At 47.8% G+C, this 24925-nt stretch overlaps 2 protein-coding genes across 15 annotated transcripts in view; both read right to left on the bottom strand.

Moving 5' to 3' along the window:
* Positions 1–10827: 10827 nt before the first annotated feature.
* On the bottom strand, positions 10828–13309 carry FEZF1 (FEZ family zinc finger 1). Its single transcript, XM_009687367.2, has 4 exons — positions 12512–13309; positions 12184–12318; positions 11777–11909; positions 10828–11132 (listed from the first exon to the last, which is right to left on the bottom strand). The coding sequence occupies exons 1-4, from the start codon at positions 13307–13309 to the stop codon at positions 10828–10830; spliced, it is 1371 nt and encodes a 456-aa protein (XP_009685662.2).
* A 9879-nt stretch (positions 13310–23188) lies between these two features.
* Positions 23189–24925, bottom strand: part of CADPS2 (calcium dependent secretion activator 2) — a 333791-nt gene continuing 332054 nt past the window's right edge. For all 14 annotated transcript variants that reach the window (XR_011139141.1, XR_011139137.1, XM_068932095.1 and 11 more), the window contains one exon: positions 23189–24180. Coding sequence is in view for 12 of the 14 variants with exons in the window: in XM_068932095.1 (XP_068788196.1) it covers positions 24010–24180 (171 nt within the window). In the remaining 2 variants the exon portion in view is untranslated. The remainder of the gene's footprint in view (positions 24181–24925) is intronic.

Genomic DNA, 24925 nt, shown 5'->3' with positions numbered 1-24925 from the left:
ATTCATTTAAATTGAATCTTAATTTGTTTAGATCTCATTGAGAAGCTACTATCTTCTTCTGTACTGCAGCTGTTGCAACTAGCAGAAATATCCCACAGTGAGTATAAGGCTGTATGCACGGTACACATCTACAGCAAAATGATCCTACATAGTTATCTATTGAAGAGATTAGACTTATAATAATAGCATGAATCTGAAAAATGCCTACTGCCTTCAAAAATGTAGGGTCATCTCTAAACATTTATCCAGTAACATATTTTGAAATGGATTAGAGTATGGTAACTTTCCATGGGTGGAAAATACCACATATCTTTCTTAATACCCTTATCATTGTTCATGCCCCAAACTTTTCCACAGATATAAACTGAACCTTTAATTTTTGTGATACACTTCCATGTTCCTCTTTTCCTGTTTTCAGTCTTATATTTGTAATTTAACATAGCATCTTCACAAGGCAGCTAGCTATCAATATAGATAATATTTCAGCATATTCATATTACGGTTTTTCAAATAGCCATATCCCACCCTAGGCCTTTTGAAGGTGGTGGCAAAAGTTAATACCTAAGTTCCTCATGGAAAAAAATAATTTATTAATAACACAGCTTTTTTCATTATTAGCTAAACCCTGAAAAGTGGACTAAAATCTTTATTTATTTTTTAAAGATTTTTCCTCTACTCATACCGGGGAATTCTCCCTTACAAATAAACAGAATATTATGATATTTAAAAAATAGTAACAAAGCAAAACTCTAAGACACTAGAGAACATTCACATCGATTAGGATACGGTGTTCCTGACAGCTAGGAAAGCTACCATAGGAATGGAAAAATATTTGTTAAAACAAACAAACAAACAAACAAAAAAGTGAAAAACAGTTTACGGTCCCTTTAATTCCTGATAACACAGGATAGCTACCTACGAAAAATTATCTTTATTACCTGGCCAGTCCAACTGATAGGCATCACATCAACAGGATCAGAGTTACACTCTGAATAAGAAAGCAGACTGCACAAAAGCTCACTTGGACATCAGAGACCATCAGCATTATTAGGACATTATAATTTCACATTAGCTCTCCAATATCACACCTGGTCAGAGCCCCAGTGATCTAGATCAACAGTGGCCAAATTTATGTTCTTCAGTTGCAAATGGCTCACAAACCATATAAGCACAGCTCTCATGCTGAGAATAAGTACAGTGGCTTACAGTGAGTCTGTGCTAGCACATAGCCTGATGGCTAATTCAACTTCCCAGTGATGGAAAGAGGCAAGATAGCAAGGGCAGGGAGGCTGCAGTCATCACCAGCAGCTCATCTAGATACCAGCTCCACATCTGATCCAACCCCAGCAGTCTAGAGACCAAGCACCATGAGACTGCTCCTAGTGCTTCCTATCCTTTTGGCTTCCCAAGTAGATGGCATGGGTATGATGGCTCTCAAATGTATGAAGAGGTTGATATGCAGCCAAGTGTTAAGAAGGTTGTCTGCACTTGTTGCAGATGTTTCACAGATACTGTAAGAAGTATCTGTGTTACTTCATATAACCCAAACTGTTACAGGTGTGGGGGGGGGGGGGGGAAATAGGGAGGTTTATGTAATCAAATTTGCTTATGCTAACCTTGGCTAGATAAATTCACTCATTTCTCCGTGGCATTATTTTCAAATACTATTTTCATTGGAAAGCTGCCAATATCAGAAAGAGTTTATCCTCTAAGGAAATGCTTTTTTCAAAGGCAAACAAAGACAGGTGTCCTGACTATTCCAGACAGTTGCAAAGTTTTAACAATTCAATAAATTCAATTAATTTTGAGAATAACCCTATCCACATTCTCAAAGAAATAGCAGAAGCCTCCTATGAGTTTAATTTTTCTTCTCTACATAACCAGAGCTTCTCTGTTCCTTCAGTCATTCTAGCTACTAGAAGCAGTAACTGCTTTGACATTAACTGTGGCAGTTACAGCTTTCCAGGCCGGTCTACCCAGGCACTTTGTCAGGCTGTAATGTCTTCATGGTGGAATACAGACATACCTACAGGCTCTAGAAAGCGTAGTGCCAACTTACATTGACAGAAGCCTAAAGAATAAACAAGAGTTAAGCTGGACAAGGAAATATGATTGTTGTCAGGGTTCAGCTCATTATAGCTTTCACCCACCACAGCGAAGACATTGGTCTACGTAACGCAAGGGCTCCCGTACCCACATCCAAGGGGAAAGCTGAAAACCAGCAGGTCACGCAGTATCCTGGATGAGAGCATTCACCATTCTTCCTTAAACTGAGACACTGGGCAGCCAGGCAGGCAAGAGGTACAGCAGCCAGTGATTACAGCTCACACCCATGAGGCAGTAGGACTGGGATTTCACCTCTGCCTCTGAGACTGAAAACAGCACACGCGATCCAGGGAGCCCAGCTAGAATTGCATCTCCTTCGCCACCTGAAAGCCTGACCCAAGAGGGTAGAGAAAGGACCCCCTTTTGCTTACTGTCCTGCTGGTCCCAGCAAAGTTTTTGCGTTAGGTGCAGAGTGGCTTGAGGAGTGCTTTCACTCAGCAGGCCCCACGGCCTGGCGCTAGACAGCCTCCGAGGAAGCAGAAGTTGGGGCTGGGAGTCAATCTGGCATAGCAGGGTACAGCTCCCTCTCTTCCCACTGCAGGGGTAAGCAACCTCACCACCAGATAAACACACAGAGGTGGCTACTACTAACTGGGATTTCTTCTTGTGCTCCCAGCATTTGCAATGGGAGGGAGAGATGCTTTGGTGACTTGATTGCCTCAGGAGGCCTCTAGAAGGACTATACGTTATACACAGGGAAGGAAGTACCAAACAGAAGAGGGACTGAATTTCTCTTTTGTGTTGTTAAAGGCACCTATCTCTCTCCAATGACCGTGTAGAAAATTTAGATAGCTATGCCACCTGCTTCCTATTAGAATGCCCAAATTAGTATTATCAAAGGTAGACAAGCTGTTTTAACTCACAACGCCTCAGACAGGATTGTTCGGAAATGAACTTTGTTAAAGAGAAAACAAAAGTCCAGAAAGGAAACGATTCATAGCCTAACTACTCCATGTGGCGTTTGGCATCTACCTGATGAAAAACAGGAGGGAAAATTCTCTTGCAAAAAATTCCTCTTGCAAGGAAAGTTCTCTTGCAAAATATTGATACTGAATACCTGCAATTGCACCAATTACATGCTACAGATGTGGGGTCCAAATCAAATCTCCAGTTTTCTCGGGTACTAGGAATGTTTGTCATTTACATGAAGAGCAGCAGTCCGAAAGGAAAGACCAAAAAAAGTATACTGACTCTATATAGCGCAGGACAGATGATACTGAATGACGTTAAACAGAAGTAGCATTTGAATGGGAATGGGATCTTCACAAACAAGAACCATTCCTACCAGACTATTTGTTATCCTTAAGCTGGTTATCTGTGGTTTCCAAGTAAAATCCTTCAAATGCAGCAATTTCCCCCCCCGCCCCATAGTAATGTTTTATCAAAATCTACTTGTAAGGGTCCACAAAAAGCTATAAATGCTGATTTTTTCAAAATCATTTCTACAAAAGATTTGGTAAAAAAAAAAATCTTATTCAGTTCCAGATGCTGTAGAGGGTAGTGCTTTCTAAAGTAGCACCCTAAATAAGAATAGCATAAAGGCAGATATAAGTTAAACATAGTAAATGCAACTCAGCTGCAACTTACTCCTTTGCTTGCATGAATTAGAGTTGCTCTTTGGCCACTACAACTTCTCCTACAAGTCAGTCTGACATGGAGTAGTATTCAGCATCAGGGAGAATTTAGAATGATTTCTGACTTCTTTTTCAAGAAATGTGAGTTTTGTTTTGCTGAATACACAGCATCCTGTCTTGTTACAGATCCATTTTTGGGGTAATTCAGTGTCTGTTATAATCCTTATGCAATTTTATATTTTTGCATCAAATGTAACTCTACACTGCATTTATACAGGCATATGAGAAGAATATACTTAGAGAATCAGCATACTCCACAAGAACAGAAGAAATACTGTTTGTGCACAGGGTGTCTCTACTTCTTAGCAAAGCAAAACAGTCCATGAATTCATTATGTGAAATTGTAATAATTATAGAGTGTCCACAAAGTAATTATGAATTTGTTTTGGTTTTTACTTAACTTTTCTAATCAGTTCTACTGTGTCTATTCAAACTGGAGTCAAACACTGCCATAAACTGAAAAAAAAGTAGTCTAAATTTGGTGCTCTGTATTTCTTCCACTACCCAGTTTCACAGGCTGCAAAATCATTATCAGATATAATCAAGATTTCTCCCCCAAGTCTTGGTATTCAGTTAGGATAGCTTAGAGTTTTGTAAATATATTCTTATTTGTGGTATGTAGATTAAAGTATTTATTGGCAAATGTCAAAGGAAAAAAAAGTTATGATCCTTGAATTTCTCAAAAGCATTTTCTCCAACTATTTAAGTAATTGTTTATTTTTAAGTATCTTTCCTTTAAAGCTTTATAATAGATGAAAAATAAGATTATCTTTTCTTTTTTATTTTCTGGTGAACATGTGAAAATAAATATTCAAAGATTTTTCTATTTAAAGAGCCATAATTTTTTTTTTCCTAAAAATGTTATGGTTCAGTTTTTAACTTCTTTGGCAGAAATTAATTCCTGATACAAATTCTTACTAGTTCACAAAAAAATATTATTCTAAAAGTATTTCTCATCCAAGGGTTTTTCATTATTGTTATTCCGAAAGAAAGTTCTTGTTCAAGATTATTTCTTTCAAATTTGACTTAGGCAAGATTTTTATGTGGGTGTATGAACTCTTCAGGTGTTTCAGGGTAACATTGAGATTAACAGGCATTTTAGAAATATTTTGAAAAGGTTTATTTTACATCATCAGTCTCATTCAGCCTCTCTGATCTGAAGTGTCACTAATCAAGGTTTTCTTATATGCTGTGTCAGTCCTCAACTGAATCTTAGAGTTCTATTCCTGAAAATAAACTTTGATTCTACCTATGCAATTGTAAAAGCTGCTCTTGCTTACATCTTTAAAGTTCACTCTTTTGTTTTCCTCCCAAAATAACACTACTTACATATTCATTTTCCATAGAAATAAATTCACAAAAACAGCTTCTCTACAACATTTTAATATACTGGAAATTGACGGTGATTATTAGAAATCACATAATAATGGTGGTGGAACACTAGCCATTTCAAAGGGAAAGAGGGCAGAATATGCATTTTTCCATGGGCATGGTTGTCCATTTCTATACTGGGCCTAATCAAATATGCAAGAATTAAACTGCAACAGAATGACTAAGCAGTGGAACATTTTAAACAACTTCTGTGAAAGCTTGAAAGGAGGACAGAAGACAGATATGGCTGATAAAACCTGTCATGGTAATATGTAAAACTAGAAGTTTCATATTGCTTCAAGTGTCTCAAATTACTGAAGCAAAATGACAGCTTTCAGGAAAAACACTGGACTATCCTAAACCAACCTAGTTATTTAAATACTTGGCAGTTTCTTCCTCACTTTGATTCACACAACATATGAAACAAGGTAAGATGCACTGCAGTCCCTCCAGTGATGAATCCAATCATTTATTTCAGGGGCTTATATAGTGCTACGCAGCCTCTAACTGATACCCAAAAAGTAACGCAGCCTGAAGCTTTTTACCATGAGGAGAAGGGAACTCAGCATAGAGTGGAGCTAAAAATTGCTATTGCTTTTACAGGAGTTACTAACAAATTGTTATTACTATCACTGCCACCAGGATACAGCACTGTTCTCCCTGTGTAAGCCTGGTACCTGAACAAACCAGTAACCAAATATCTACTGGATGAAAATATTTACATTCCAGTGGAGTTAAATTTCATATGAGTGTACAAGAACCTCAGTCATGAATTAGGTCCCTACATTCTTTACCAAACACCAAAGAGACAAAATGGTCTCTATCCCATTCTAAGTACGGCACACACTGTATAGTGTAGGAATGTTCTTACTTCTAGCTGTCAAGTACCATCCAACTGTTCTGGTAGTAAGCTAACACACCTGCATTTCAGCTGGCTCCAGATAAATCTGTGATACTTCTTTTAGTACTTTTATACCCACGTAAAGAAAAAAAAAAAGGAAAACCAAAAATAAAAGTCTAGACTAAATGTTGTTCAATAGCTATTTTGGATGACTTTAAATATCTGGGAAATAGAATATGTCTATTTAACTCTCTGTGAAGTGAATCACGGGCTTTCATAGCTATTGAAAACTTTTGTGATTTGCTTACCCCTCAGTATTATGTATTTTTCTTTCTTTAAAAAACATAGGAAAAAAAGGTGTAATGCCTTTTGGGAGGGAGGGGCTCAGCCTGATCACCCGTAAAGCAGTGGAAAAGCAAATCCAGTATCATGTCATCTCCAGAAAGGACTTTGTATCTGGCTCTACAAGAAGATACTGCTTTTGCTGTAGTTTATTTTTTACAGTGCTGTATGGATGTATGGTGGCTTTGGTAACCCTGTTAGCTGTTTCAGATACAAGATACTTTCAGCTCTGACGCAAATTGTTGTTAACATAACCATAGCGTCTGACAAGCGTAGAAGAAATCCTCTGCTCAGTCCTGTTTGAGAAATGCTGTGGGAGGAGGAGGGGTAAAGGGCAACAGCTCTTCCTGTACAAGGGCTCTCAGCTGTAGACTTCCATAGGCATCAGTCTTGTCTCCCTTTTACTCAATATTAAAGTGAAGTTATTGCAATCGATTATGGGGTGGGAAATGGGCTACAGTGTCATCAGGACATTAATGTTCAACTTTACGGCTCTGTTTTGCCATATCCAGACACATCAACATCCTCGTTGTTCCAGCATCCACTAGGGACCAGTAGGAATAAGGACGACCAGTAGTGATACTGATATGGATAATACGGCAACAATGACGACTCGCAAGCAGGAATCTGCAAATGTAACCTTTCCTTTAGGTACAGACAACTCCATTTCTCCTGTCAAAATGACTGACAATAGGAAAAAAAAAAAGGTATTAATTCTATTTCTAGTAAGGAGCACCATTAACAGCTCTATATTTTGGATGTGTAAGAAATTATGGCTTCTGTCTCTCTTGATGGTTTCACCAGCTTTGAATTGCCTTTGACCATTAACTAGAAATTCACTTAACCTGGGATTAATCTTAAAAGACAGGAAATGTAAGGTAATGCCAAACAGGCCTTCTGAGACACGTATTAATTCCAGCCTTTGACACAAACATTATTTTGCAGAGTGTAATAACAAATGAGCTATCATTTTCTCCCTCTAAAGTCTCATGTCTGTAGTATTTACCTCAAAAAATCTAGGAAGGAGGAACACGAATTCACACCCATCATTGACATTCTCTGCTTCACCTTGGAATAAAATTAAAGTACCTCATTTTCACTCCATTTAAAAATGGGCTCGCTAATGCACACAAATTCCTCAATAAACAGCATTTTTCTTCAGGAAGACTCAGGAGAACCTTACTCCTGAGTCTACAGTGCACTTATTATGCAGTGGCTGAAGATCTTTTCCCGGAGGGTAGGCAAAATACTGATTACTGTCTATAAATCTGTAAATGGCCTATGGTCAAGCAACCTCAGAAATTCTCTCTCCCTCTCTAGTTCTAGTCACACAAAAGGAATAAATTAACTGTCACTACCTGAGGAAGCCTGAGCCCTCACTTATATGAGCACTACAGAAAAGCCTGGAGAAACAAGATACGACAAAGACTCACAGGGTGTCTGGGCGACGAGAGCAAAAATTCTTCCACGGTGTCATAAGGCCCTTATAAAGTTGTTTGATGTGAGGCCTTTGTTTCCTCCTCATGACAACATGGCTAGACTAGATCATCCTTTCAGTTGATCGTATACTTGCACTCATGTTCTTTCATCACGACAGGAAATACTTTTGTGAGTGTTCAGTGTAGCTCCAGTGCTTGAGCAGTTTTGAACCGTTCAAAGAACTGTAAAATGAAGACACACAGTATCTTACCAAGAGAGTTGCAGTATCTTGTACTATCACACTTGCTGAACAATAAGAAAAGTAAGCTAAACTTCAGCTTTGATTTAATTTAGTCAAGCAGAGGCTAATCCACATGATTTCAGTGGAATCTTTGGAGCATCTGGCCTTTCACTACCTGTTTAAAAAGCTTACATTGGCAGCCCCTTGGCTGCCCCTGCCCTCCTGCTCCTAGTCCTTAACTGGAGGCTCCCTGGAAGCCCATGCAGAGCTGGAGGGACTGGTCTTCAGTGCAAACCCAGCCTTTCCTCTCTAATCTCCTTCCCCTCTTCTCTGCATCTCACTCTGGTTTCCAAATCCATAAACCTCCTGGTTTATCTGGGCTCACTTAAGGCACATGCTATTTACTCACCTCATGTTTCTTACATTAGATTAGCTCCTTTGCCCACTTTTTTTTCCCTTGCTGTCATAAATCAGCTTGGAAAAGCACTCACTAGTGCCCTGAACCTCATGTCTTTGATATCTTTTAAGCAGACCCCATCGGCGTGGAGTGTAGGAGTGCAGGAGCAGGAGGCTCTGCTGAACGCCAGATCTGCACTGCGCAGAGCCAGCCACCCTTGGAGACGAGCTGCCCTGCAGGGGCACCCTCAACACGGGGAGGTTATGTCCCCCCACCCCCCCCCCAAAATGTCAGAAGCTTGCCTTGAGTCTTTACCCACAGCGTAGGCATTGCTCTAAGACATGTCAGAACACACTCAGTGGAGTGAGTGCACGTAAGCCCCTTTACACCCCCACCCTCCCCCGGTTACATGAGCTCTGCTCCAAGATTGCTCTCCCCGGGAACTCAGAACGTGTCCCAGGTCTGCCGCGTCTCAGCCCTGCGTGGCCAGCGCACCCCCTCAGTCCTCCCAGAGACTTCAGGGGAGGCCAAGCCCTGCTTGGGCTCTGCAGGGATCTGGCTGACTTGCAGATCTGTCCTGTTGCTTTGCTTTTTACAAGTGGAATCGTCTGTTCAGGGGATTATTTGGGTAATCCGAGATTTGTGAAAGACTTGCTTCCCTTTTCAATCACCTTCAAATGCACATGTTAAGACAAGCAACTCTGGCCTAAAGTTGAAGATCAAACTTGTTGGTTGTAAATACCCCTGACCGGCTTGCAAAGGTGTGGCATAGGCAGAGGGAACCGAGCACTGCATACAAAAGGATACTTCCTTGCACTTTAGGCACGTTTAAAACCGTCTCGTCTTACACCTCTCCACAGAGCCAAAATCCAGGAGGAGGATCAGGAGGATCCCACGTGCTGTAAAATTTGGGAAAGAGTAGGAATTCCCTGCGGGATAAAACCAGCCATTTACGCAACACTACAGTCCCAACTTAGAAGTCTGCTCCTAAGCAGTGCTACAGACGTTAACGCTAGATCCCTCGAGGTTTAGGAGCAACTGCAAGCTGCTCAGCGGGAGAGGTGCAAAGCTCCAGAGCCTCCGGGACGCGTGCACGGGCTGAGCAACCGAGGGCGCCAGGCCCTGGCCTCGGGGCCTCCGCGTTTCTCCCAGTCCCCGAGACTTCTCCGCCTGAGTCGAGGGCTGATGTCCCCCAACCCTGCACCTCCCGCCGGCGGAGAAGAGCCGCCGAGCCGCCCGCGGGCCCGCCGGGACGGGCTCTGCCCTCGAGGGCTGCGCCACAACCCGGCGGCCACGGGGCCCGAGCCCACAGCGGGTGGGCCGAGGCGGTCGGGGCCCTTTTCCGGCCCGGCCCGCACCCTTCTCCCTGCCCAAAAAGGATCTCCCAAACTAGAGCTGCGCGGGCTTCCCGCGCGCCGGCTCGGCTGTCCGCGGACAGGGGAAAGGAGCGGGCCGGGAGCTCGATCGATGCGCCTGCCCTTCCCTGGGGGCCGCATCCGTTCCTAACACGGCTTTCAGATACCCCCAAGGAATTCATAAAGCAGCCACCCCCGCCTCCCCACACTCGCCCTCCAGAGAGCGAGCTCTACTTTTAAGGCTCCGCTTGGCAGAGGCTACTGAGCAGCTAATAGCATAACAACCCGGCTTTGATCAATCCGAACTAATTACCCCTCTTAATTAAAGTCTTTAGCAGTTGTTTCAGTGTTTTGGCAAGGAAGCAGGAGAGGTTTGCAGATAGAAAACACCAGCGCCTGAGCTCGCGGCGGCTCGGCGCGTCTCGAGCAGCCGTCAGCGGCGTCGCTCCGCGCTCGCTCCTCGGCCGCTGGCACCGCGCCCGGGCCTCCTCGCCTCGCCCGGCTCCAGCGCCGCGGCCGGGGCCCTCAGGGCAGGCAGCTCGAGCCTCTCGGTGCTTTCGGCAATCATGTTCTAAATATTTATTTCCACCAGGTCAACGAATTCTTTTTTTTTTTTTTTCCACGTGCAAGAATCAAACCGAAATTCAAATCCGTACATAGCGAACCAGCTCTGTCCATATAGATACGATACTCAGGGGGGAGAGGGAGAGGAAGAAGAGGAGGAAATCAAGAAGGGGAGGACAACCGGCAGGCATCGGAGAGAGGGCAGAATCAACACAATGGAAAGATATATACATTGAAATAATTAAAGTGGTGCAGCATTCCCGGCTCGGGTAATACAGATCCCAAATAAATACAGCAGAAATTGGCTTGGCGCTTTTTTCCCCCCTTTTAAACCATCTCTTAACCTGAGATGCAACAACAACAAAAAATAGAGTCTTAAAAAAAACAAACCAAAAAAAAAAAAACCAAAAGGAAATAATCGGTCCCATAAATGTTAGTGGCGATATAGAGCATAACACACAAAAACCGCTTAACAGGTGCATGCAAAGAGGCGGGCGGGCGGCGACGGTCTGCTCCCCGCTGGCGGGGGCGGCGGCGCGCCCCGCTCGCGGCCGCCCTCACTGCTGGTGCGGCGGCTGCTGGCCCGGGAGCAGGGAGCCGGGCGGGGGCGGCTGGTCGGGCCCCAGCTCGGCGGGGGGCCGCGGCAGTCCCAGGGCGCTGTCATGCAGCTTGCGGACGTGCTTCTTGAGGTCAAAGTTCCGGCAGAAGCCTTTGCCGCAGGTGGGGCACGTGAAGGGCTTCTTGTCGTTGTGGGTGTGCATGTGGAAGGTCAGGTTGTACACCTGGTGGAAAGCCTTGTTGCAGATATTGCACTTGAACTGCTTCTCCCCGCTGTGAGTCAGCTTGTGGTTTTTGTAATTGCCTGGGAACAAGACAAGAAGGGCAAAGGGACCGGGTGCTGAGAACCGGACGCTGCAAGGCGGGAAAATAGAGAGAAAGAAAGAAAGAAAGAAAACCACAACTATCCCATGCCCAGATCCTGGCTTTAGCTAAAAATGACAGTTGATCTCTTAATAAATAAACAGATGCTCTCTCCCCCACCTCCCCGCGGCATTTCCTTTTTACACCCAAAGAAGGAATTATCGAATAGAACAAAGTCACCTCGATCGCAAAAATAAAAAGGTATTTTTACCCTTCCCAGTAGCATGGTGAGCAAAATTAGGAATTGCTGTTAACCAAACTCCTCTGCTCAGATAAAAGAAAGCAAGAAAACAAGAAAGCAAGAGGACAAACTATTTGCCGAACTGTTTTGCAGGTAGCGATTTTTGCATAAGAAAAATGGACACTGTTCGCGGAAAGCTTGGCCTTTCGCTCCTCCGAAAAAAGTCCTACCTTATTCTGTGGGCGATGCTATTGGAAAAGTTTAATTGATTCTAAAAACTAACCGACATCTCTAAGAACAGAAATTTAAAACTAAAACCCACTTCCCCCCTCTCCCCACGGTAAATTGGTGAGCTCAGGTAGAGAGGGCCGGGAGTAAGGGAGAAAGGCTCTGGGGACTCGTACCTTTCTGATGAAATCCTTTGCCGCAAAATTCACAGACAAAAGGTTTGTAGCCGGCGTGTATTCGCGTGTGCGTGTTCAAAGTAGAACTTCGATTAAAGGCTTTGCCGCACTGGTTACACTTATGTGGCTTTTCCTAGAGGGAAGCACATGCAAGTCACGGCTTGCGCGTTTGTTCGGGGGTTTAAGCTGTTTTGTTTGTTTGCTCGCCGGCTCGCTACAAAGCCCGGCACACCGCTTCGCGGCGCGGGGAGACCGCGGCTCCCCGCACGACTTACAACCAAGGGCGGCGGCGAGCGGGGGCGCGGCCCGGCCGCAGCGCGCCCCGGCTCCGGGGCAGCCGCTCCACCCGCGCCGCGGACGCGCGAGCGGAGCCGTGTCGGGGCAGCCAGCGAGAAAGAGCGGGTCACCTGCGTGTGGATGATCTTGTGCCGGCAGAGCGTGCTCGCTTGTCTGAAGCCCTTGCCACAAACTTTGCACACAAAGGGTCTGGCTCCCGTGTGCACTGGCATATGGCGCGTCAAGTTATAATGTGCGTTAAATACCTTGAAAGTTAAATCAGACACAAACAAATTGCGATTAGAAGCGGAGAGCAACCAGAGGGAAATCGTCGTTTAAAAATAAAGCAAACGAACAAAAACCCGAAACGCAAACGAAATACGGAGCGCAAAAAGGGGTAGAAACCTCAGGGAAGCAAAGGGAAGGGAGCCGGGCCGTTTGGGTTTGTTCTTTACTTGCCTTTCCACAAACTTCACACGTGAAAACTTTGGGCTTGCTGCTCGGGGAGCCGCGGCTGAACTCCGAGGTCTTGTAGGCGATTTTTTCCGAGAGAATCTGAGCACTTTCTTTCATGTAATGCTGCAGCTGAGCCTGCGATAAGTCCTTGAAGGCAACCCCCGCGGGGTACTTGTCCACGGCCGGCAGCACCAGCTTATTCCTCTCCGCCAGGTAAGCCTTGGGCTGCGGGTGCAAGGGAGAGCTGAGGAAATAAGAAGCCACCGGGTGGATGTTGACACTGGAGGACGGGTGACAAGGGCTGTCGCCTCGGTTGAAATAGCACAGGGCTCCCATGGCGTGGAAGGAGGAGTGATTGACCACTCGGGGTCTTACCAGTTTGTACTGCTGCAAGGGCAGGGCATCGCGGGGGAAATCTCCTTTCAAGCTCAGGGCACAGTTCAAGAGATCGCCGCAGCTAAAGGACGGCGAGGAAGAGGAGTCTACATGAGCCTTCCTGGGTTCCGTTCCGGCCATGGCCGCTTTGGGCAAGGGGTCGTACGCCACCGGGACAAAAGGGATCATGCAGGGGATGGAGGAGTTGAGGTGCAGCGGGTGCTTGGGGTCGCCTTTGGCCCCGGAGCCCTGGAGGAACTGCGGGACGGGGATGGAGCGGGGCTCTGGCGTCCTCGCCATGATTCGCTCAATGGAGAAGGCGAGGGGTTTGGGAGTGCTGATCATGTTGCTCCTCGCAGACAGGCTTTCTCTGGCTGGAGGAGTCGCTAGGATTTTGGTCGCCGTGTGGTGGCCACTATTGTCCATGGCTGGATTGCATTTGCTCGCCCGGTTTGAGCCGCTTTGGTAGACGCCTCTTTTTTTTTTCCCTCTCTCTCTCTCTCTCTCTTTCACTCTCTCTCCCCCTTTTCTTGTCACTGATCTGCAAGGAGGGAGACCAGCATCACCGCCGCCACCATCACCACAGCCTCCGCCGGCGGAACCAGCCTTCTCAGTCCAGTGGACTCATGCCAGCCCATCACAGTTTACTTTGGCGCACCAATGACTCGGGACAATCGCTACTTATTTCTATCAATAGAAAGTGTTGTGTCAATAACGCAGCCAAGATCTCGCCAATCGTTAACTTCCAAGAGGAGAAGGTAAACTAGATAATTGCTCAATTCGCTTCCAACAGTCAACAGGAAAAGTTTCCCCCCCCCCCCCCCACCTACCCCCAGTAAGCGGCTACTTTTCATTGGCGCCCGCGCCTCCCCCGCCCAGGGAGGAGGCGTCTCTCTCCTCCATCTCTCTCCTTTCTACCTCTCTCCTTTTTTTTTTTATTATTATTATTTGCAATCTGCTTAACCAGGCTTTAGAGGCCAAGCAAATCCGAGATCAATTTTCTTGTTTGGCTTTAAGTGACATCATCTAAAATCATTGTCCAAGTGCTAAATAGGGATGTGAAACCCAATTCAAGGGCAAGCGCCAGGGTATATTTGTCAAACGAGGTGCTGCAGAAGAAGCGGCTGGAGGGGAAGCTGGTTGTTTCCTTGCCACTTTCCAGCCCAAGCTTTCTTTGTGCGTGGGTGTGTGTCTGTCTGATAGAGGGAGGGAGGTGGCTGCTCTGCTCCGGGGACTGCTGCTAGTCTGATCACTGCTTTAAAGAGCAAGGTCAGGTGGCTGTGAGCTTTTGGGAAACACAGTAAATGGACTACTTGCAATAGTCAGACGGCGAGAGCAACGCACGAGTATGCCGAAATCAGAGCGGGCTAAATCCAACGGATGCTTATGAGCAAAAGGGTGAATCAAAGCCTTGGGCTGGGGGAGAGAAGATAAAGGAGATAGGAAGAAGGAGTGCCTTTAAAATATGAACCGCTAGTTAAATATATAGAAAGTAAATTGCGAATACACTAGGTATAGCCTCTTTGTCCATAAATAGCACCTGTTCTACACAAATAAATGCCGAAAACTCAGGATCAATATAAACACATCTATGATCCAAAACACAGGCACCCCTATGTGTATACCTGAACAGATGTACTCCCGATGTATGCAGGCCCTATTCCGGAGGAGTAATATAGTGTCAGCAAAGTGGGACGGCTGGGGGAGCGGACAAAGATGGTTCTGGGTAGAGCGGTTTGTATATTCCCCCCTCACGCACACCAACACTACCAAATGAGAGTCTAGGCACAGAAAAGGCTTTCGTTTCTCCCGCTGGCCTGCGATTCACTCGGCTGGTGAACCAGGATCCTCTCCCGCAATCCCGGGGAGCCGCCGAGCCCCCCGCAGCGGCCCGGCAGCCCCGCGGCGCGGCCCGGCAGGCTGCCGGGGCACCGCGGACCGGCCGCCGGGCTCGGGGTCTGCCCGGCCGCCCCCCTCCCCGGCCCTCCCGCCCACGTGGCGGCCGGGGCGACCTCCGAGCCACTGCGGCGGCCCCCGGGTTTGGCCCCTTCTCTTGGGCTCGGGGGGGGCTGCAGGGGGTCTCGGGTCTGCTAGCCGGGAGGAGGCTCCAGCGAGGAGAGGCACCGAGGGCAGGGTCCCACGGGGACTGCGGGCAGCCGCTGGTAAGGTACCAGCTCGGGAGCCTGCAACAGGTTAGGGGCCCTCCCCTGTGCCCAGGGTCAGCCCGAACCACCTGCAGGGGAGTGGGAGCAGGGAGGAAGCACAGGGGTCCCGGGGGAGGGAGGGTTCCTTACTCTAGGAGCTGTAACCGGAGATGGCAGGGTTCCCCATCTGGGTCGAGAGTGCGAAACCTCTCTGAGCGCTGGGGCTCCGCTGGAGGAGGGCACGGTAGCGGCTGATCCACGACGGTACCTCCGCACCGGCCACAAGCTGCACCCTTGGCCGTCCCTGCCCTGGAGCTGCTGTGCCAGTGCCGGAGAAATCGGGGCACAGAAGAAGAAATGCCACTTGTCCCCCGGTACCAGTCCGGTACACGAGTGCGGCTCCAGGCGGGCGCCTGAGCATCCGTCCCCGCGGTCCGCTGTGCGGTGTCCCGTCCCCTCGGTGCCCCGCAGCGCAGGCAGGGCAGAGGAGCGGGGGCCACCCCGGGACACGCCTGGCTGGCCACAGCCGTGGGGAGAGGCCCGAGGCGGTGGGAGAAGGGGCCGTGCGGTGCCGTGCCGGGGACCCCGGCGGCGGCGCCCGTGCTCCCGGGCCGCCCTGCTGCGGCGGCTCGGGGCGGCGGGGCGCAGCTGGAGCGGCCCCGCGGCAGATGGGTCGCGGCGCTAAGACTTTAATTGCAGCCCTGGAAGGGCCGATCGGGTTGCCGCGGGCCGCCCGCCTCTTACCTGCTGCTTCCCGCCCCGGCACCGCCAGCACCCCGACTCCTCCGGCCAGAAGCCCCATGTCAGAGAGAGGTAGAGAAAGTGCCTGAACCCGCCGGGCGCCGCCGTCGTGTCGGAGCAGCTCCTCGCAGCCCCGGGAGCCCGCTTCTCCACGGTGTCGGTTCCTCTCGCTTATTTTGTGCTTTCCAGAGGAGAGTTTCCTCCTTCAGAGCAATTTACATTTAATTCAATCTAGGCAAATTTCCTCTTGATTAGTGCTGAAGAAGGGAATTATTGTGGAGTGGGTTTTAGAGGATTCAAATCCCATATACTTAATATGTTAACAGCTTGTTCTTAACTGGTCTTTTTGGGATTGACTTTTTGACATGTGTTTGAAAGTAAAATATGTAGTGTCATTTGAGCAGGGTAAATATCCCAAAGCAGCAATTACAGCCCTGACATTACAATTGTACTGGCCTCCTCAGTACTCAGATAGACTCTCTGAGAAGCTGGAGCTTGATTATTCGTTACTTCTTCATGGATTTGTCTTCCTTCATTTCCGTAGCACTCACGAAAACTTACGTGCAAACGTAATTATTGAACAGCGATCTAAAAGTCCTAGTTTTTTTTTCCGAAACCATTCTCTCTTGTTTCAGAAATTGATTTTTTTTTCTAGTATTGAAGTTTCCTACAATATAGGTACACGTACTAAAACTATGTTGATTTATTTTTTCTCCTTCCGGAGCTTTGCGTTGCACTTAGGGACTGCATCTTTTTTTAGAGATGTTACATATCTGCCGAGCTGTAAATATCTTGCAAATGCGCCGGTGAAGGGAAGTATTACCGAGGTAGAGATTTACTGGATTTGCTGGTGGTGAAAGCAACCTCTTGCCGGTTTCTTTTTTCAGAGGGCCCCGTGGGCTGCAAGCTGCCCGAGACTTGCCGGTGTTTGGATCTCCCTGCGGGCTGGCGGCAGAAAGAGCCGGCGGGCTCTGAGGCGAAGGAGCGGGCCCGCCGGCCTCCCCGGAGTTAGGAACCGTCGGAGGAATTAAGGGCAAAAGTTTTGCCTCGAGTTGACAATCATTTTGTATTCTCCCTGGGAAAGCTGCTGTTCTCTTTTTCCCCTTAATCGGTTTTGTATTTCATTCGCTCCTAAGCTATGTTCTTGATATTGCTCACTTGCATTATTATCATAACGTATCTCTACAGGCACTCAAAATCCGACTCACCGGCGAATTCATCTCTTCGTCAGGATTACTCCAATCCGATCTTAGAGGCGATTAGAGGGAGGTAAAATACCGCCTAAAGTCTAATCTTTAATTTCTTCCTCCTTAATAAAATGAATAATTCCATTGCGTTTTTAAGTAAAAAATGAATTGAAAAGGATAATAACTTCGCTAACCTTCTGCTGCGTGTATTAATCTTTTCCTGGAAGTATTTTACAGCAGCTCTCCTGCCCGAGCAGTCTATATTTCAAAAGCTTCTTCCATTCAGTGCTTACTACCTACTGCTGGAGAAGGAAAGACACAGAGAAACTGGGCTTTGAGGTGGTTTATGTGAAACGCCAGGTCTTAGTTTGGCTCTCGGAGGGACCCAGGAGGTTATGAGAAATATTTCTATCCGCAGCACTGACGGGCCCCGACGGCGTCTTGGTCAGATTATGGTTGTTGTTGTTATTATTATAATAATTGTTAATAACACTACGATCGAGGTTCGTTTCAAAAGCTGGGGTTTGTTCTTACTAAATACCAATTCTCGCCGTCACCTCTTGAGAAGCCGGCTTTGTGAAGAGGGTGATTTACTCCCCAGCGAAGGACAAAAGCTCCCTCCATTCCTGAACTTCTCTGCTGTCGTGCCGAGTTTCGGAATAGCGCCTTTATTCTCTGCAGCCTGCAAACCGGCAGACCCCGCCACAGTGAAATAAATTAACCCTGGCTCGTTAAAACTCGAAATTAGCCCCTGGCTGCTAGGATCGCTGTTCATTTCCATTTGGGAGTTTGTTTGTTTGTTGTCTTTTGAAGGCAAGTCAAAATATAAACGAGGAAAGATTTAAGGCGGGTGGGGGGGGGAGGAGGAGGGAAGGGGGCAGACACGAGGGCCAGTTGCAGTTCCCGCTGTCACTATCAGCCAGCTCTGGGGGAGATCCAGCGCCGCCGCCCCCCGGCCCGCTCCTGCGCTCCGGGGCGCCCCGGGGCCCGCCCGCCCGGCGGCGCGGGGCAGCCGCAGAGCCCGCGGGAGCAGCTCCTCCGGCTGCCGCGCTGATGGAGGGTGCGGGCAAAGGTGCCTGGGTTTTGTCGGCTTGTTTCAAGTTGTAACACTTCGGCGATCTCTTCACTGACATATTCTCCGGGGTATGTGTGTGTGGGGAGCGGGGGAAGGATACAGATGCTGAGACTATGTAAAGTCTCTCTGTACAGCGCGCGTGTGTCGGCATCCCTCTATATATGTTCCGCCGCAAGGAAAAGGATAAAGTACTGTTATTTTAACTGACTCTGTCACAAAAGAAAAATAACTGACATCGACTCGACGAATGTACGTGTTCGTGGAGGTAAGACAAAGTTTGACAGCACAGTGCGTCTCATACAGATCCCTCTAAACCGAAAATCAAGCTGGCGCGAATGAACCCTTTTCATGCAAAAAGCCTTTAATCACATGTAATCGAAATTACAAGTGACCCTCTAAAGCAGCGCTTGCAGCCCTCCATAATACATGCAAGCGATTTGTCTAAGTGTGCCAGTTACGATCGTGAACTACAGCAATCACGTCTAATCTAATCAGTCCGCCTTCGAGGGGACCCAGCGGTGTCATCAACTCCAAAGGGCCCTTGGTAAAAGTGGCTGGGAGGGGCCAACGGCAGCTGGAACTATGAATGACACTTTCTCATTTGTTCCTTTCCCAGTTCAGCAAATGTTTAGCCCTGTTGCGGCTAAATGAGCGCGTTACACTCTTTGGCCGAGGGAAGCTATTTATTTTTAAGATTCCTGAATAGGATCAGGAGCAATTAACTTACTTTTGTTTCTATTTTCTCCCAGTGTATTGAGAGCAAACCTGGAGCAAAGCAAAGAGCTGTACGGCTGCGTGGGTGCCTGTGTGCTGCACTCCCAGCACTGGAATATGCCGGTCGCAGCTTCACGGCGAGGAGATGTTCACGATAAACATGTTACAAGACTGGAACAAAGTTCTGGAACAAAATCCTGCTCTCTTGTGACAAGATCCCTTTGTTTGTCCATGCACCGCATTCCTGCTGTACCACTGCTGAGAGGGAGGGAGAAGCAGCTAGTAAAAAGCATAAAAATAATACTGAAAGCAAGAGCCGTGCTCCCTCGGGACCATTGCTGGACGCTGCTCGAGGGCGCCCGGCGAGGGAGGGGTCCAGCGCTGCCCCTTAGCGACGCGGCTGGGACGCGCTTTGCCCCCTGCCCGCCACACCGGCACTGGGGAGACCTGGGCCGCCTCGGCGTCCTCTGGGGGAACATTTTTTTTTTCCTCTAAGGCAAAAAAACTTTGGGATTTTTAACCTGCATGTTTATATTTGAACAAACCTCCCACACGCCGGTGGAAGGCCGAGTTAACTGAGAACTCCGCTCTGTAAAACGAGGCATCTGAAACGCCTCTGCGGACACTCTCGGCTGGCTGGGCAGTTTCCGTCCGTTTGCACAAAACGAATTTAACCTCCTCTTTGGAAGAGGGCTCTCCAGTTGCTGGCTTGTGGCTCGTGTCGTTTGATATGCGCACGTTTGCTGTTAGTCGTTTGATTCACAACCCCTTTGGAAGTTACAAAACGAGTACGCCCTGCCTTGGTAAAATCACTACCACTGTAGTGATTTACTGTCCACGCACAGGTGTTAAAGGCAGACTTTGGGCGCTCTGGGACCGCACAAGCGGAGCTGGTCCCTCTGGTCGGCGCCGCAGCGTGAAAACGCCCGGGGCCTGACCTACCGCTTAACGAAACACAGGTTCCTCCGGGACTCCAGGACGCTTTTGAGTAGGTCCTATGTTACCAGAGAGAAGGAGGGAACCTTCTTTGAGAGCTGGTGCTGAGCTCCCCGCCTTTTGGAAGCCACCCGTCCCCTGGCTATAGCGCTCCCTCTCGCCCCGTCCTCCGAAGCTGTGCCGGCTATTGCAACAGGAACTGCCCGGTCTCTGCTAGGTCCTGATTTAAAGCGCAGGATGTTTCAAAAAGCAGCAATCTTAACGGCAGGGAACTGCCGGGCACTGGCCTAAACAAGTCGCCCCAAGAGTGGGAAATCGCATAAAGGTGGCACCACCCTGTGTCTTTCCTTTTCTTGCGCGAGGGTAAATCTCGGGCTATCGGGGTGGGGGGGTAGCAAGCGGCAGGAAAGCCTTAGCGCAAGAGCGAGTGGGGTCGCCAGGCGAGGGCCGCTCCGGAGGTCTGCGGGCGCAGCCGGGGCCCGGGCTCAGCCGGGGCGGGGAGGCACCGCCGGCGCCGGGTCCGGCCCGCCCGGCTCCCCCTGCTTCCCTCGGCCCCCCGGGTGGCCTCGGGCCGACCCTGCAGGGCTGCTGCATGCCAGGCTAAAGGCCTGGGGTTTGGCACTCCAAACCCGCCCTGTGGCTGCAGGGGTCCTCCCGGGGCTTTCCTCACCCCCCTCTGTCCGCCTCCTTGAACCTGAGGAGGGGAGAAGCGATATCTGACGGGGGAGAGCTCTTGGCCCCCCTTCCCTGACGAGGTACGGCGGCGCACCCCTGGCTGCCTTGCACAGCGAGGGGAGGTGCTCGTTTCTCCCTGAAGGTCACAAGCTTCTAGGAGTGTGCGGAGGTTTCTAAAATGAAAATTAAAAATTAAAATACAAAACTGGACCCTGCTTCTATTCATGTCAACAGGGTTTCTCCTTGGCTACTTGAGGTGGCAGAGCCTGATCCAGAAATTGTCACAAAGATACTCACCAGGCTTCTCAAGCTTGACATTGTCTTACAGTTTTACACGTCGAGTTACTGAGAAAATATGTGACCTAATAAGAGATGGAATGACCTTTGGGGTGCTATCATTTCCATACCTATCTTCCTGTCATGTCTGCAGCGCTTTCTTTTTAACATTTTATTGCACACTTTGAGTTAATTTTCCCTAAATTGGTGACATCTTCCAAGTTCTTCATAGTAATAATGCTTTTTTTTTTTTTAACTATTTCCTTCTTCATTGCTGTGTTACTCACAGACACACCACGCAAGTACTGTATGCAGATGAAATTGTGTAGTGTAGCACTGGACAGCTGGTGGTACATGTGACAGGCATCATGAAATTTAAAGATATCTCATGCCCACACAAATTCATAGGGTTTTTTTTTCTAAAGGTGATGTCAGGGCATAGAGAGGGCTGGCTGCTCCCTAGCAGACAGGGATCCAAGTATGATAACACATCCGGCAGGGCCAGGACCCAGCCCTAGCCCCACAGCCCCTGTATGAGGCAAGTAGAGTTGTCCCAGAGGGTGGCAGAGGATGAATCACCAGACAATTTGTGGCGATAAAGCAGGTCTAAGGGCAAACGAGTCAGAATCAGGCCCAGGGGTCAGACACAGCCCTGCGACAGCCAGGTAGGGCTATAGGGATGGGGTCAGGCTGCGTGGTAGGCCACCCAGGGGACAGGGTTGGAGGGGCCTGTGGCTGGGCATGGGCAGGGCCTGGCTGGGCTAGAGCTAGCACCGCTGTGGTGTTGTGGGGTAGGAACTGGTTGCCCTGGCTGGGCTGAAATGGGGCCAGGGCTGGGCAGTGGGGAATAGGCTCCAGGGAGGCTGGACAAGAACAGTAAGGCCTATTAGTGCCCTCAGCGCCCTGATAGGGGAAATTATTGCTATAACCTAATCTGTAATAGCCCAAATTATTATTCGTATGGACACTTTTTAGCATTACCAGGAAACTCTTCTCAGCCTGATGATAATTTGGGACAGAGCACGAATCATACGGGGACGGGAAGGTGAGTTAAACCTATTTGTTTTCAATAGCAACTTTGGCTAAGAGGGCTGGGCAGATGGGTTGCTGCAAGGTTAGTCCTCAGCTGAAGGAGAGTTTGCTCCATCACCTTGTGGGCTGTTCTCATGACAGGCCACTTCTGTTGCAGTGTTTCCCATGATGCATCCACACGCTTAGCCACTTGCTGGGGCCAGTGCCCAGTTTTAACACCAATTCCTTCCCTTTTGTCGCCTCAGGCCCTTAAAAACTCCTGATACCCCCACTGAAAGGTGCCCCAGGTACCAGAAAAAAATGGGAGAGGAACAGCATATTCCTCTGGGCCTCTTGGCCAGCAAAACTCAGTCTTTGGCTTGGGGTAGAGTGCTAGGAGCTTTTCACAGATAATTTACCAGATAAGTGTGAGGAGAGCAGTCACTCAGCTGCCTACAGTAGAGTCCTACATGGACCTCGTCTCAGCTCATTCAAGTCATGCCACTGCACCTGGAAGCCTCAGCAGGCACTGCTGGGCTATTGCAGGGAGACCTGCCTGGGCCCAGCTGCAACTGGCACCTCTACAGGGTCTCAAGAAGGTAATGAAAGGAAGGGGGACCAAGCAGGGGGATCTTTACAGACATGCTCCCTCTGGGCCTGACTTGCACTGACCTCTCTTTCTGCTTCATTGAGTCTGGGAGCTGGACCTCACGTTGGGTAGCCCAGCTTTCGCCATACCCTGCTGTGTGCCACAGCCAGGCTGGGGCTGAAGTTCCTTGCTCAGCAGGCTATCCTTCACCAAGACTAGTTTTCAGCTGGAGCCCCACCTTGCCTTTCTGATGCTGTAAATTGCCATGAACTGGCGGCAGTCCTAAGACAACAGAGCAGGTCAGGTCCTAGGAAAAGATACACGACTCTTCTAGCGGTTAAAGACCAAACCAGCAAACCCATCTGGGAGCCTGGCAGTGGTGGAAAATATCATTCAGATTTCCGGTGCTCTGTCCAGCCTCGAGATTATGAGAACTGGCAATGTGAATGTAAAGTGTTGGTAGCAAAAGCGTGCCCCTCCATAGCACCACCGGCCCTGTGCACCCAGACCTGTTGCTGCTCTGTGCTCACCTCCCGTCCTGGCGTCCCCTGAAACTTGCCTTTCGCCAGAGCCCCAGAGACCACCGAAGCCCCTGCTGGGGCCACGGCAGCTCTTCTGTCCCTCGCTGACTGAGGCTGCCTTTTGGGCTCCCTGTCCCTTCGCCCCTTGTACCCTCCACACTCCAAAGCCACCATGGCTCTGGCCTGCTCAGCCCCAGCAGGGGTGGTTTGCTCTGCTTGCACCCATTAACCAGCATGGGAAGAGTCTCCCCTCCATGCCTGCTCAGCCCCCATGCTGAGGGCTCTCCACGCTTGCTGGTGCTGGCTCCCTTCCGGGGCAGCTGCTGCCGGGAGGGCAGTGGAGCCCAGGCCTGGGCCCGGCACAGGAGGCTGTGTCAACTTACCAGCCAAATACCATGACTTTTCCCTGAGGAATCCATACAACAGTTCAAACAGCTTGAAATATTCAAAACATCTTTTATTTTTAGAATTCTATACAAATTTTGATAGATACAGAAGGGGTCACGACAACATGTGTTCTTATTGCCTGAAATCTTTCACAGAAATAGAAACAGTGATGGCAAGCTTACTGACACCCAACATGATGAGATATCCTTAAACTTGCAAAATAAATGCTGGGGAAGAGAAGACACAACAACACTCCTAAGTAGTTTGTATGTGTTTGACTGTCCTTGAAGTCCTACTACTTATATACCGACCTCAAAATACAAAGAACCTAGATTAAAGGTTTTAATGCACATCACATAATAATGAAAAATTAAGCACAAAAAAAGAAAAAAAAGTAAACAAAGTGTAATCCTGAAAATACACTATTTTTTACCTAGGGCACTGACTTGTTCCAAGAATGATTTCCTGTATAGGTGTGTTTTAAGTGAGGCACACATTTTTTTTCTGCACAGGACGTCAATATTTGATGGAGATACAAGAACAAATGGCAACAAACAAAAGGGGAAGAAACATAATCACAAGTGGAACTCAGACTTCATGCCAGTGTTCTCACAGCAAAGCTATACATTAAAATATGCTACAACCAAAACATCCTTGGCAATTTTCCTCTGATAACCCTACTTTCTTTCTTTCTTTTTTTTTTTTTAAATGGAGCAAATTGCATTTCTGCACCTATATCATAAGGCAAAACTATAAACACAACTGCAAGGACAAAAATTTGCCAACCCCCCCCCCCCCCCCGCCTCCAAATCCAAAACAACCCCACCCTCAAACCATCGCCCCAGAACTCCAAACACCTAGCAAATAATATCATCCTTCTTCTTCATCACTGTCTTTCATAGTAATGCCCTGAAGTCCTCCTGCATTTGTGACTGAGACTGTAGCTTCCTCTACCGTCAGCCGGCTGTGAACAGTATCATAGGTTTTACTGTTCAGTGTTCCCTCCAATACACCTTGCAATCTGAAGTCTCGGTAGGTTTTCTGTGGCAAAAACAAAACATTTTGAATTGGAGTTAAGAAAGTCAGAGCAGTTTTCCACTATACAGTGGCCTATTTTAGCATGCCAGCAGAACAGCTTCGTTCTTCTTAGTTACGGATCTAACAGCTGGCTTTTGCTAAAGATTTTGGGGTTTTAGCTCCTGGGTTGCATGAAATTTCTAGAAATTAATTTAAAAATTCTGTTTGAACTTTGTAAAAAGGATAGACTCAAAATTGCTTTTTAATTTGAAAATGTAGTAATCAGTGACAATGCTTCACGATACATAGAAAATAATTCCAGTTATGATTAATCATTAACATGTGCACAGAAAAAAAAAGTTAGCTGGTGAGCTTAGGTAGATGTGATGATAAACAAATTTGCTTGAGTATTCAAGCCCAAGATCGTGAGTGTATTGGTGTTTTTTTTTTCTTTTCAGTGAGTGTTCACCATCTTTTGTTTCTTGAGCACTATCTAAAAAAAAAAAACAACCTTTCTCACGAGTCAGCTCTTCCCTGGATAGACCAGTCCCCCATAGATGTTTTTGACACTTAGGTCCAGCAATGATGCAACTTCTGCTAGTGATAATAATGGTGAAAAAGCTATTATTTCATGGGCTCAGGTCATAACATTTTGCAGGCAGAATTTTGCAAAAACACATCAAGGTAAGCAGTACCACCTTTTTTCACCTTAAGAACACAAAGAAGAGAATGCACAAACCATGTTTTGATTGTCATTCCTTTAAGAGGT

This window comes from Struthio camelus, chromosome 1 (assembly GCF_040807025.1).
Source record: "Struthio camelus isolate bStrCam1 chromosome 1, bStrCam1.hap1, whole genome shotgun sequence".
In the NCBI taxonomy this organism is placed as follows: domain Eukaryota; kingdom Metazoa; phylum Chordata; class Aves; order Struthioniformes; family Struthionidae; genus Struthio; species Struthio camelus.
This window is presented reverse-complemented; position numbering and strand designations above follow the sequence as displayed.

Excerpts from the sequence above, each read along its gene's own strand:
- FEZF1 (XM_009687367.2), bottom strand. The coding sequence starts at position 13,309 with ATGGACAATAGTGGCCACCACACGGCGACCAAAATCCTAGCGACTCCT. Across the intron at positions 12,319-12,511 it reads CGTGTGAAGTTTGTGGAAAG|GTATTTAACGCACATTATAA; the intron begins GCAAGTAAAGAA and ends TTAACTTTCAAG. Across the intron at positions 11,910-12,183 it reads ACAAGATCATCCACACGCAG|GAAAAGCCACATAAGTGTAA; the intron begins GTGACCCGCTCT and ends GCTTCCCTCTAG.